Source organism: Octopus bimaculoides, chromosome 2, assembly GCF_046866305.1.
Source record: "Octopus bimaculoides isolate indiv1 chromosome 2, ASM4686630v1, whole genome shotgun sequence".
Lineage (NCBI taxonomy): Eukaryota > Metazoa > Mollusca > Cephalopoda > Octopoda > Octopodidae > Octopus > Octopus bimaculoides.
Genome location: NC_142929.1, coordinates 39,412,296 through 39,427,295, shown reverse-complemented (window position 1 = coordinate 39,427,295; position 15,000 = coordinate 39,412,296). Strand labels below are relative to the sequence as shown.

General features: G+C 34.9%; 1 protein-coding gene across 8 annotated transcripts in view; it reads right to left on the bottom strand.

Annotated features, from left to right (window-relative positions):
- The window catches only part of LOC128250767 (bone morphogenetic protein 1-like), an 87,791-nt gene that overhangs the window by 32,619 nt on the left and 40,172 nt on the right, over positions 1–15,000 (bottom strand). For all 8 annotated transcript variants that reach the window (XM_052976631.2, XM_052976644.2, XM_052976617.2 and 5 more), the window contains 6 exons: positions 14,943–15,000; positions 14,432–14,564; positions 12,637–12,758; positions 7,849–7,986; positions 4,656–4,829; positions 878–1,034 (listed from right to left, as the gene is read on the bottom strand). The exon at positions 14,943–15,000 is cut by the window's right edge and continues 64 nt beyond it. In XM_052976631.2, coding sequence (XP_052832591.2) covers positions 878–1,034; positions 4,656–4,829; positions 7,849–7,986; positions 12,637–12,758; positions 14,432–14,564; positions 14,943–15,000 — 782 coding nt within the window. The remainder of the gene's footprint in view (positions 1–877; positions 1,035–4,655; positions 4,830–7,848; positions 7,987–12,636; positions 12,759–14,431; positions 14,565–14,942) is intronic.

The window sequence follows — 15,000 nt, the reverse complement described above, 5'->3', positions numbered from 1 at the left end:
TGTGTTGATGCATGAATGTGTGTATGTACAATTATATATGTATGTGTGTGTGTGTGTGTGTGAGTGTGTAAACATATGGTATAATAATGAACAGGGCAAATTTTAGCCATTTTTCCGCAAGACTTTCTCACCTTCCCGAGTGTTAAACCTGTTCGTTGTTTATACACCTATCTTCGTCTTTTTTTCTCTTTTTGTAAATTCCAACTATATATATATATATATATATATATATATATATATATATATATATATATATATATATATATATATACATATGCTTATATACATACGTATACATATATATGTGTGTGTATATATATATATGTATGTTTATATATATATATATGTGTATATATATATATGTATGTATGTATGTATGTATGTATATATATATATATATATATATATATATATATATATATATATATATATATATATATATATATATATATATATATATATATATATATACAGATCCAATCCATCATTGGAAATGTTAAAATCTGTAAAACTTTCTAGAAGTTTATCATTAAAATATATATGACCAAGTCTAGATATGCATGAGAATACATACATAAAACTAAACATACAAATCTGCATATATAAATACGTACATACAAACAAACAAGAATACCCTGTTGTTGATGTTGCAATTCCAATGAAGGAGCCTTGGATCTAAGTTAAAAACCAGCTCTTTCTCTAATAGCAAGAAATCTTAAAATAAAACTGAATAATGACACATATATATATATATATATATATATATATATATATATATATATATATTATGAAGGGGACGGACAGACGGAGGAAGGCGAAAGGACAGAGAGATGTAAGAACAGGTATATAAACTAAAACAAATATTTACGAGACTTACATTTGCGACAGCATAAACTTATATTCTCTTTCATTTTCTGGTGCCAGTACCACAGAATTATGTTCCTTGCACTTTTCTTCAGCATCTTGATAGATTCGTTGCTCATGGAAAAAACGGTAACATGACCCAAAATGGTGAGTCCATTCTAAAGGGCATACTTATTTTCCAGAAAATATGAAAAAGAAAACGTTACATATAACAGCACTTGTAACGTTATCGGGATTTTTATATTATTTGAGGACTTATGTATGGATTAATATTGGTTTCAAATCTTAGCACATGGCCAGCAGCTTTAGGGAAAGGGATAAATTAGTTACATCCACCCCAGTGCCCATCTGGTACTTATTTTATCGACCCTGAAATGATGAAAGGCAAAATCGACCTCGGCGGAATTTGAACTCAAAACGTAACAACGGACGAAATGCCGCTAAGCATTTTGCCCGTTGTGCTATCGATTCTGCCAGCTCGCTACTTTTTATATGGATTAATATTTAAGTCTGCTATGGCGGCGAGTTGGTAGAAGCGTTAGCACGCCAGTCATAATGCATAACGGCATTTTGTCCGTCTTAACGTTCTAACTTCAGATTCCTCTGAGGTCGACTTTCGTTTTCATAATTTCGGGCTCGATAAAATAAGTGCCAGTTGAACACTGGTGTCAGTGTAATCAACTTATCTTCTTCCGCGAAATTATTAGCCTTGTGCCAAAATTTGAAAAGAATATTATAAGTTTACATATGCAAGATAATCAACTACATTCATTTATTTCTTACTTCTACTCCTCTTTCTCTCTCTCTCTCTCTCTCTCTCTCTCTCTCTCTCTGTCTCTCTGTCTCTCTCTCTCTCTCTCTCTCTCTCTCTCTCTCTCTCTCTCTCTCTCTCTCTCTCTCTCTCTCTCTCTCCTTGTACTGTGAGTATATTTGTATGTATTCGTGTAAATTATGCTTATGGAAAATCGATTCATAATTTACACACACTCACTATGAGGCCTATCAATTCGAGATCTCATTGTTTCACTACAATTAGTGAATATATTTAAGATATCCACGAATCTACTCGAAGCGTAAATTATGCTATAAAGTTTATATCATCATAGAAATTCAAAATATGTTTCATATTGCCTCAGTGCATTTATTAACTCATTTACTAACGGTAAAAGGACACTGGCCGTTTCGCACGCACACACACACACACACACACACACACACACACACACACACACACACATATATATATATATATTTATATATTTCCAAATTTTTGTTGGTAGGGGTATATAGAAATCCAGTGGGTGCCGTAGACACTTTTGCCGGATATTAATGTTGGCTAACTTCAGTGAGTGTATAAAAATCTCCAGTTAGTTTGGTTTACTAACCTCAGTCTATCTCCACATCGATAGATTCATATGTCCCTATATAGACTGCATGTTTTAGGTAGAGAAAGTAATGAATTTATAATAAAAGCGAACAGAGACTTATATCTAGTTCTATCCAGCAGTTAATTATACTTTTCATTTCTGCACTTCAAACGTTTCTGCAGTAACTAATACACACTGCCAAATTTGCCGCGTTTTCAGGGTGGAGTCAACTGCATTGTTGAGGTAGAATCTAAGTTCAAATTCCGCCGAGGTCGACTTTGCCTTTCATCATTTCAAGATCGATAAAATAAGTACTAGATGAACACTGACTCATCTCCTCCTCCAAAATGGCTGCCTTTGTAGCAAAATTTAAAACAATTATTATCATTATTCATTTTGCTGTTTCTATGCTTTAGGTTACTATTTTCTTTCTGAAAATTTGTTCTTACTATGCTACTCTTTTTAGAATTTTTGTTTCCCTGTTCATATGCTTGGATGATGTTTACAGCAGTTATTTCTCTTGGTTCGTTTTCCTTTTTTTTCGTTATTTACGTTAACTTCATTTGTTTCATTTCTATTAGGTAATATACTTATGTTATAGTTAATCTGCTTATCGCAGAAATAATTAAATCTTTTCGTATATTGCGCTGCTATTATTTGTGCTATGTTGGTTGAATTCAAATACGCTATTCTTACTAAGGTCGAGTTGAAGATTCTATAATACTTGCTACCTTTAGGAAAATATTTATTTATTGTCGAATAAAATAATTTCGGAATATTCGTGCTAATTTGTTCACCAAATGGGATAATAAACCATTCAGTATTATTAACCGGACTATTTTATAATTGACTTCCTTCGCTAAAATTACGTTTATTTTTTCCATGGATAGTGCAGAGAAAATAGTAGAAAATGTTTCATCACGTATTTTAAACCTATGAGCAGACGAAAAAGTATTCAAACAAAACGAAGACTATTATAACCTAGCACTTAGTAAGGCAGAATATAAGCAAAAGTTGAAATTTAACAAAAAAAAAAAAAAAAAAAAGCATAGATCCAGACAACGAGCTTAATAAAGAAAATAACTTAAACTCGGCGGTAATAAAAAGCTCTTTAATTACTCCGCATTAGCGAAGGCGGAGGTATTGTTTTCAGTCGTCCTTATTTGTTTGTTTGTTTGTTTGTTCTTGGATAAGATATCTCGAGAACCGCTGGATGGATTCAGATGAAACTTTCAGGGATGCTTGACTTCGTGACTGGCAAGAAATGATTAGATTTTGGGATAGATCCGGTACCGCATAACGATTTTGGATTATTTGTTATATTTACTTTACATGGTTACGATCTTAGTTAACTTTCAAGTCTTTCTCAATTATCTCCCTTTAGGTTGTAACTATTCTGAATGGTGAATTTTCTAACTTTAGCTTGTATTAGATAAGGATAAACTATTTATTACTGTTACTAAATTTTCTACAGCCACCTTCTCATTTCATCACTACCATTGGGATTGATCGGGTACCGAGCACAGATTCTGGATTATTTTCCGGGTTTTTTTACTTAATTTTTGAGAGAGATCAGGCTCGCTTTTAGTATTCTGGTTTGTGAGAGCAGTCAGGTTCATTTCAGATATTCCCATTTTAAAAATCCTCTCTGGCTAATCGTTGAGAGGACGTTGGTGTTGCTTTGGCGGAGGCGACCAAAGTATCTCAGTTACGCAAACTTAAACAGAATTACTATTTAGCTTTAAAATACATCGTACATATTCAAAAAACCTTCTTGATTTAGTGGTACGGAACGTTCTTCCGGTATTCTTTTATTCTTTTACTTGTTCCAATCATTTGACGGTGGTCATGCTGGAGCACCACCCTTTAGTTGAAGAAATCGACCCTAGGACTTATTTCCTGTGAGCCTGGTGCTTATTCTGTCGGACTCTTCTGCCGAACAGCTAAGTTACGGCGACGCAAACATAGCAACATCGGTTGTCAAGCAATGGTGGTGAAGGGACGAACACAAACACACACATACGAACGCACACACACACACACGATATGACCTATAGAATAAGTACTTGGCTTACAAAGAATAAGTTCTGGGGTCGATTTGTTCGACTAAAGGCCGCTAGCCTGACCGCAATCAAATGACTGAAACAAATATAAGAATAAAAGAATAAAAATATACATATATGGAGAGAGCTAAGAATTGTAAAGAAGGTTTACAGGGGAACACATGGGAAAAACACATACACAAGACGTCAACATGCTCATCCATCGTTATCGGCCTAAAATCATCACAATTTCGCTCTATTAAATAAATATATATGCGTGCATATATGTGTATGTGTGTCTATGTATGCATGTATGTATGTATGTATGTATGTATGTATGCATGTATGTACGTGCGTATGAATTGAGAAAGCTTCAACTTACTACCACACATACTTCCCATATTCCAACGACTGTTCGAGAGACAACTAGCGTTTTGCTGCCATTCTTTGTTCTGATGACAGTAAATCGAGATTGTTTCACCGACATTATATCTTTTCTTTTTCAAATAGAACACCTCACCATTGGTAATTCTTGGTGCCGAACATTTCCGATTACCTTTAAGAAAACAAGATTCAGGAAACTTAAAACAATAGAAACTGTATATGGTGTTGATATTAATTTCTTTGTTTTTAAATTCGAATTTATATGTGTGTGTGTGTGTGTGAGTGTGTGTGTGTGTGTGCGCGTGCGTGCGCGCGTGCGTGCGCATGTGTGGTGGGTGAGAGAGGGAGAGAGAGAAAGAGAGAGCTAGTGTGTGTGTGTGTTTCTTATTCTTTCTCGCCTTTTCTCAGATAGCAGCTATGTTATATTTTGGCCTTGATTGGTTGCCCGGAAGAACGCGCCAGCTTCATCTAGCTACGTTAGTGGTTTTCTTATCTACATATTGGAGAAGAATACAAGCGGTTAACATATCTTAGTTACATTGTAACCCAGATTCGAAATACACTGAGCTAATCATACATGCCTAGTCGTATGGACAAGTGTCTGGGTCTCTACAATTACACCATATATATATATATATATATATATATATATATATATATATATATATATATATATATATATATATATATATATACGACAACGAGGGTTCCATTTGATCCGATCAATGGAACAGCCTGCTCGTGGAATTAACGTGCAAGTTGGCTGAGCACTCGACAGACACGTGTACCTTCAACGTACTTCTCGGGGAGATTCAGCTTGACACAGAGTGTGACAAGGCTGGTCCTTTAAAATACAGGTACAACAGAAACAGGAAGAAAGAGTGAGAGAAAGTTGTGGTGAAAGGGTACAGTAGGGTTCGCCACCATCCCCTGCCGGAGCCTCGTGGAGCTTTATGTGTTTTTGCTCAATAAACACTCGCAACGCCAGGTCTGAGAATCGAAACCGTGATCCTATGACCGCGAGTCTGCTGCCCTAACTACTGGGGCATTGCGCCCACACTCTCTCACACACACACACACACACATATATACATATATATATATATATATATATATATATATATATATATATATATATATATATATATATATATATATATATATATATATATATATATATATATATATATATTAGCAGAAACACCCGTCGTCGACTGGGTTAAAAAGTTGCAAAAATTGTACTATGAATATTGAAAGTTATTCATTTAGATTGTATTGAACATGAGGACCTCTATGAATAGCAGTCACTGCAGGACAGTACCCTGTAGAACACCACACATTATTTGTGTTTTCTTGGAGGTAGCCCCATTCACCACTGCTGCCTGCCTTCTATCTTTTAGAAAGTCATGTAGCCATTCTCCAGGTTTTCCAAATATGCCAAGATTTCGGAGCTTGTGACAAATTATACCATGGTCGACTTTGTCAAAGGCTTTTGTGAACTCGAGGTATATCACGTCTTCATGTGAGTTGTTGAGCAGCTGCTTTAGCACCCAGTCGTAATGCTACAAGAGCTATGTCAGGTAGCTTCTACCTAGTCGAAAACCATGCTGGGTGTCAGTCAGCAAGTCAATCTCTTCAAGGAATGCAATTAATTTCCTTCAGACTATTAATTCCATAACCTCGCTGATGTATGGGATCAGAGAGATAAGCCTATAGTTTTTAACATCTGCTGTGCTTACACCTTTATGGATATGGCATATTATTCCCTCCTTTAGTTTCTCTGGAAGCTTACCATTTGTGAGGAAGCTCTGAAAAAGTAGATGCAATGGTTTTACAAAGACTCGTTTGCCTGACTTGATGAGGATCGCTTGGAATCCCTCAGGGCCAGCAGCTGAGTTTGCGTCTATATCATCTATTGCTAGCATAACATCTTTTTCTTCAATGTTGATGTAATCAATTCTTACTGCCTGCCGTTCAGCTTCTGTAGTAGTAAAGAATTCTACAGGTTTGTGCATATATGATCTCTAGTATTTCAGTCTATAAATGAAGCAAACATCGCACAGACTTTGGCTTGTGTCTACTAGAAGATAACTAAATATAAGTTTGTGGAAAAGTAAAAATATATGTATTATAATTTATTAAACTTAAGTATTACAACAAACAAAAATACAAATAGCTTTTCTGAGACGAATATAGTGAGACGTTGACAATATCAATTCAAAGTTATTACTCATTCTCCAAATTTTAGTTTGTTGATCCCATGCTAAAAACTTCCTTATAGACAAAGTTTCGGGTTTTACCAGTAGGAGGTGAAAATGAAAAGATTGTCATTGCTCCCCATTCTGGAGCCCCAACATATAACTGACTGTGTGAAAAACAGTCTTCTTCTAATTGCAAAGCTGTAACTTTCAAAGTCTGATGTTGGGACTTATTAATGGACATCGCAAAAGACAGACGTATTGGAAATTGAAGTTGTTTGAATTGAAAGGGCATATTGGAAGGTACTAAAGGTAAGCGAGGAATAAAAGCATCTTTGCTTTTTCCACAGACAGAAATTATTGTGGCCTCTATGACATTCCTCGTTAATTTCTTCACAAGTCTTGTTTCATTGCATAGCTTTGACTGAGAAATGTTCTTCAGAGATATGATTAGAGCGCCTATTTTCAATCGAAGGCAATGAGAAGCTCTTTGTGTCTCCAGTGAGTTTAAGAACTCATCGGGGTAATTGACAATTTCTGTATGTTCACTTCCTGATAAAACTTTCTCGGTTGTTTCATTTAAATTATTCACACTAATGTTCTTTGTTGCCGAAGCTTTTAGTTATCCCCCTTTAGACCCCTCATTTATTTTGGAACTGCGATATGTACATATTGGAAAAGGGCCAGTAGCTCCCTTCGGAAGTCCGCTAGAGACACGGGACCACTTCCATTGTCTTCGGCATAATTTTTACACAAGAGTTAGTTTTTAGTTTTTATATAGATGCTGTAGCCTTTCTTGCTATAGATGGACACACACACACACACACACGTTCATTTTTATTATATATATATATATATATATATATATATATATATATATATATATATATATATATATATATATATATATATATATATATATATATATATATATATGTATGTATGCATGTATGTATGTATGTATGTATGTATGTAATAACATTTATAACATACGTTTAAATTTCCTCTCGGCTCCAATATAATGTCCACAAGTTTTGTGACACAATTTAATTGAGGATACATTGCGTGTACAAAATTCTTTGTCTTCCCGTTTCAATTTTCTGCAGTTGGGGAACATATCATAAGATCCGGCTGAAAAGCAATTAGATACAGTTATCAATATTATGTTTCGAAATCGCTACCGCGTTGGGCAAATTGTTTAGTGAGATTTTGTCGGTCTTTACACTCTGAGTTCAAATTTCGTCGAAGTCGACTTTGCCTTTCATCCTTTTGTGTACGATAAAATAGGTACCAGTTGAACACTGGGGTCAATATAATCGACTTACCTCCTCCCCTGAAATTGCTGGTCATGTGCCAAACTTTGAAACCTTGGCTAATACGAGAAACAAAGAGGTATTTTCTTCATTAAAGCTATTTGTAAAACTATATAACCACCAACGCTTATTGTGTATCCGGAGTTAAATGGGTCGGTGTAATCTCTCAAAACTGGGTTAATTTTTGAATAATTGTTTAAAAAAACAATTTATTTAGAGTCGCAATCAAACCGTAATTTATTATTGTATTAGGCGTTGTTATGTGATGAGAAGATTGCTTTCTAACTATGTGGTATTGGGTGCAGTCCCACCGCGCAGCATCTTGGGTAAGTGTCTTTTACTATTTCACCATGTCAACCAAAGCTCTGTGGTAAATTTAGTTAACAAAAACTGAAATAAGCCCGTTAAGTATGTGTATGTGTAGGTGTATGTGATTGTGTGCGTGTGCGTACGTGTGTGTTTGTGTGTGAGTGTATGTGTGCATGTCTTTGTGCTAATATTTTCTCATCACCACCACCACCACCACCACCACCACCACCACCACCACCACCACACCTCTTGACAACCGGCGTTAGTTTGTTTACGTCTCCTGTTACTTTGCAGTTAGAGTGATAGAATAAGTTCCAGGCTTTAAAATAATTACTAGGGTCGATTTGTTGACTAAACCTTTCAAGATGGTGCCCCCAGCATAACACAACCGAAAGACTGAAGCAAGTAAAAGATAAAAGATAAAACTGTTTCCATTACTTTCGATATGTATTCAATAAATGTTGATCGTTAAGAGAGTATTATTTTATCTTTTACTTGTTTCAGTTATTTGAATGCGGCCATGTTGAGGAACGGCCGTGAAGGGTCTCATCGACCAAACCAAAGTCACTACTTATCTTTATGCCTGGAATATATATTCTATTGGTCTCTTGTCAAAGGATGATGAGGGACAAACACAGACAGACGCATACACATTCATACACACACACACACGCGCGCACACGCACACACTCACACACACAAACGCACACACACATATACACACCCATATGTATATTGAATATATACATGTGTATAGGCGCAGGAGTGGCTGTGGTAAGTAGCTTGCTTACCAACCACATGGTTCCGGGTTCAGTCCCACAGCGTGGCACCTTGGGCAAGTGTCTTCAACTATAGCCTCCGGCCGACCAAAGCCTTGTGAGTGGATTTGGTAGACGGAAACTGAAAGAAGCCCGTCGTATGTATATATATATGTGTGTGTGTTTGTGTGTCTGTGTTTGTCCCCCCCACCATCGCTTGACAACCGATGCTGGTGTGTTTACGTCCCCGTAACTTAGCGGTTCGGCAAAAAGAGACCGATAGAATAAGTACTATGCTTACAAAGAATAAGTTCTGGGGTCGATTTTCTCGACTAAAGGCGGTGCTCCAGCATGGCCGCAGTCAAAAATGACTGAAACAAGTAAAAGAGTAAAAGAGTATGTGTGTGTATACATGTATGTATTATGTCTGTCTGTCTGTCTGTCTATCTGTATGTATGTATGTATGTATGTATGTATGCATGTATGTATGTATGCATGTATGTATGTACGTGTGACGGGCTTCCACACAGCTCCTTGTACCAAATTAATTCACAAGGCATTGGTTGGCCCGGAACTGTAGTACATGGCACTTTCACAAGGTACCATGCAGAGAGGCTGGAGCCGAAACTATGTAGTTAGGAAGCAAGTTGCTTGCCCCACGGCTATGCTTTGTATAACTTTCTATGTACTGAAAGTTGTAATCATGGTAAAAGAGGGAAAGATTACTAGAAACAAATACAAATCTAGTTGTTACTTCATAAAATAAGTACCTCTTCATTTATTTTGTAATGTACTCTTTTGGATTAATAACATTAAACTTCAAATGATCTTTGTAAATTATTACCAAAATCCTGACGAATTCTAATATAAGTGCAGGCAAAGCTGTGTAGTGAAGAAACTCGCTATGCAATTAAGTAGATTCGGTTTCAGTCCCACTGCACGATACCTTGGGCTAATGCCTTCTGTTATAGTACCGAACCAACCAATGCCTTGTGAGTGGATGAAGTAGACGGGAACAGAAAGAAGCCCATCGTATACATAGGTGTAAGACTGAGCGCGCGCGTGTGTGTGTGTTCCCCTTCACCGCTTGACAATTTGTGTTGATCACCGTAAATTAGCGATTCGGAAAAAGAGATGAATAGAATAAGTACCTGATTTTTTTTTTTTGTAAAAAAGTACAAAGTTTGATTTGTTCGAATTAAACCTTTCAAAATTCCAACATGATCGCAATCTAACCACTGAAGCTAGTAACAGTTAAAAGATAAAATTAGAGACTGGTGGATTTGTTAAAAATCAAGGCGTGGAGATGAAAATCATTACTTCAATGCTACTACATAAAATATGTTTGGTTTCTTTAAAAATATATTTGTTTCCTTTGTTCAGTAAGTTGCCCTGTCTCATTCTTCCTGTTATATTACTTTCTTCTTCCTCCAGTTTACCTTTTTCTTCTTTCTGTAAATTTTTGTTTTCAGTATTTATCGTGAATACTACTCCTCACTTCTGTTACTGTTGTCTTTAATACGCTCTTTCCGATTACCACACAGAAATCCTGTTTTTTTTACCACTGCCGTCATTGAAGTAGTTTGAGTATATTATTATCCTCTTCCACATATCTGAGTAACGACAATAGCTTTATCCCAGGAATTACGAAGAAATACAATGTAAAATATCTGCTGTTGTTTTGCCATCGTTTTTATGGTACTTCAATTTTGTATTTCATTTCGCAATTTTTCGGCCTTAACTTTTTATCTAATTTAATATCACAAATTGCTTCACCCAAAGTACTCTATTAAAATGTTTATATATTTTGAAGAACGCAGTTTAAAACGCAAGGTTTTTCTTCCGCTTGAGGCACATCAACACACCTCACTTTTCATATTCTATTGTGAGTGTCATGGGCATAATTTTTGTTTTTAAAATTTCTTAACGGGATGAGTGTCAATTTCAAAAGAACATGTGTAGATATGTTCAATTCCAAAGAATGCCTAAAATTTCGCTATTCCCTTCATCTATTATAAACACCTGTCAATAAAATAGGATTAATGATGTTAAATTTGATAGATTTTTTTTTTCCAACTGTCAAAATATATCACAAAACGTTGATTTATAACGGCTTACTTGATTTTAATGAAATATTTCCTAACACCTAGTTAATAAATGAATACACCAGTAACAGCCATATAGCTGGGAGTGTGTTGAATAAAACCATTCTGATACAGCCCTTCCTTCTTCTCTAATCTAGGTGAATTCTGAAATCAGAAATCCGAGGTCGAGAAATATAACACTTTAACTGGGTGTTGAAAAGATGTTACAAACTCTGCTTATATTAAATATATTAGCATGCTACCGTTCTGACACATAACTTTGTGTAAACTGTTATTGTTTACAGTAAATACGAAGCCTTCACTAATATTGGTCTCAAATTTTGGCACAGGGCCAGCAGGTTAGTACTTATTTTATCGACCTCGAAAGGATGAAAGATGAAGTCAACCTTGATGGAATTTGAACTCAAAACGTAAAGACGGACGAAATGTTGCTAAGCATTTTACCCGATGTGCTAACGATTTTACCAGCTGGCCGCTCTAACATTCACTGATACATTCATATTGTATTGTTTTAGATATTTCAGTAATTTCAGCGTATGATGAAAGCTATTCTCATAACTTTCTTTCGGAAATGTCACAAAGTGCTAACCGTGAGCATTTGTTCAAACAAAATAGTATCTCAGAAATAGTCGCATTTGTTTTTTTTTTCTGTTTCATCTAAGAATAGACTAAGCAATAATCCAATTTCTCCATCTTTCTAATTTAAAAGTATTCATCATACCTGAGTGTGAGAACATATGAACCCGTGTAGTCATTTGATCACAGAGGTAGAAATTTAGAACGACTGCTTATATTTAGACCCGTTTCTTAACTAGTCTACCAGCTGTAACTGTTTAAAACGTTCAGTAAGTTGCCCTGTCTCATTCTTCCTCTTAAGTTACCTTCTTATTCCTCTTCTTTCACCAATTTACCTTCGTTTTCTTCTTCTCTATCTATCTATTTCACTTTGTCCCACATTTTGTCGTCTCGCTTACACACACACACGCACACATTCATCTTCGTTAGCTCGAAGAAATACATCATGTCATGAAACTGATGAGTTACTCATAGTGTTACATAGTCTAAAACAAAACAGAAAAGAAGTTAATGGAAAAAGATTACAAAATCGTATTTTCCCTCTTAGACATGAATGAGAGGAAAGTAATACCATAATTAAAACCTAACGCTAAAGTTTAGGTTGAATTGTTAAAATATTCGTAAACTTCGACCATGCAGGTTACTTCATTTTTTTTTTTTATCTACAGGTTTAGTGGATGATTTACAAAGAAAGAAAGAAAGAAAGAAAGAAAGAGTTACCAATCTGACAGGGATCACAATATTTTCGACTGCAGTTATGAGAATCCGTGTAACACCAAGGCTGTAAACCATGCCCTGGGTTTCGACAATGGTTGTGGTTGCCAATGCCTCTGGTTATGTCCCTGTTAACAAACAAAGTAGTAGTAGTAGTAGTAGTAGTAGTAGTAGTAGTAGTAGTAGTAGTAGTCCTTTCTACTAAAGGCACAAGGCCTGAAATTTGGGGGAGGGGACCAATCGATTATATCGACGACGCCAGTGTTTCACTGGTACTTAATGTATCGACCCCGAAGGGATGAAAGGCAAGGATAACCCCGGCAAAATTTAATAATAATAATAATAATAATAATAATAATAATAATAATAATAATAATAATAATAATAATAATTTTTATTATTATTATTATTATTATTATTATTATTATTATTATTATTATTATTATTATTATTATTATTATTATTATTATTATTATTATTATTATTATTATTATTATTATTATTATTATTATTATTATTATTATTACTGCCTTTTCACAGATTCTAACGCCGAGTTGTACTGCAGTGTCAGCTGTTCACTACCAGTGAACTAAGGTGACACCTCTTATTTTTCGAGCACCTTCTGGAGTATTCAGAGCTAATTTTGGTTAAACATCAATAGTTTCTACTGTAATAAATATGAAGATAGGTTGTTAATAAGTTTCACTCTTATTTTGGTCATTGCTCTTGTTTGGGTGAGGGAAACCCGACATTTCTTTTCTTAAAGATTGGGTGAGTCTCTACTTGTTCAAAGTGCTCCTTTCTGAATCCGTCTCCGGCTGCTCATCACAATAGAAAAAGTTCCTTTTCAAGGTAGAGCTGTCTGGAAGCATGCATACGTTGAAAGCGTATCAGGAGAGTGACGGTTCTGATATATGACGATTTTGCATACAATATAACAAATCTCATCAGCATTACCTTACGCTGGATCTGCTATATAGTCTTTAGAAAGCGTATCATACGTAGTGAAATTTTTCTTGCATTAATTTTCCTGAAATCACGCATGTTGAAACCACGAACAAATACTTTCAGAAATAGCATAAGTTTGTGTTGGGCAGATAAAACTATTTTCATATGTACATCTTTCTCAATAGTACAATAACCCTCCGACTCACGCAAAATATTATGCACCCAATCTGTCATCTTTTGTGGTACATGACGACCAAAGTCGGAACAAACTTAAAGTTTTCCCGATAAACAGTTCAGTCTCAGTGATCTTCACTAGCTCTTTACGTGTTACCGAACTTACGCACCACTTATTTTGCTAAAAGTCGTCGTTAACGATCAGGATAGTTTTAAAGCTTATTATCCTTCGTTCACAGCTTACTGCAAGAAGTTTTAAGTACCGCCAAAATAATCCCATGTTCTCGTAATTGTTTAGTGCACACCAATTCCGTCTTGTCTGTAAAAACTCGGATAGTAACTTGCTTCTACATCAGTTATCCACCACCTGGACCATTCGAATAGCTTTCGTACTCTCGTATCTCAGAAAACGTATCTTAGCAACCTTCGTGTTTAGCTCTGTGTCTTTTCTATAAGCCTCCTCCAATTTATCTATTGACCATCCTCTCTATATTCATCTATGGTTATTTTTAAAACATTAATCAAACTACACTTGCATCATTCAGGAAAGCATAAATTAGCTGAACATTTGTGAGTTTGTTGCTTAAAGTTTAACTAGAACTCATATAAGAGTTTTAAAAAATCTAAAGGTTTTAAATAATGCATTAAATACTTAATAAAGCAGAATATTTTCACTAACCAACTATTGAAAGGATGATGCCGACAATTCGTAGTTTCATTCCAGAAACGGCACTTGTCAAATTCTTTCGTCATATCTACGGTACCACGATATGTACGCCCGTGATCCTTTAAATTGAAGCAAAGGCTTCTTCCTGAAATAATAGAGGTTTCTAATACTGTCGCATGAATTATATCATAAAAAAAATTATACCATAAAAATTTATTGATAAAATACGTTGTATTGAGGCTATTGAGAAAAAGTAGATAGATAGATAGATAGATAGATAGATAGATAGATAGATAGATAGATAGATAGATAGATAGATAGATAGATAGATTAATTCTGCGTTCATTAAAAGAATATCATTGACAAATTATTAATCTTATTTTTAAAAATCGCATTTTTGTTTTTATTTTACAATTATAAAACTAAAAATAGTAAAACGAAATCTCAGTTAAAATTGTTCAAATAAGTTATTCAGTATATTATTTCAAACTATTTAGATGAGTGTCAAAATTATATTTCAAACCTTCAACATATTCTACGATTGCTTTAAATCCGATTCTAGAAAATTTGTAGTTAGTTTT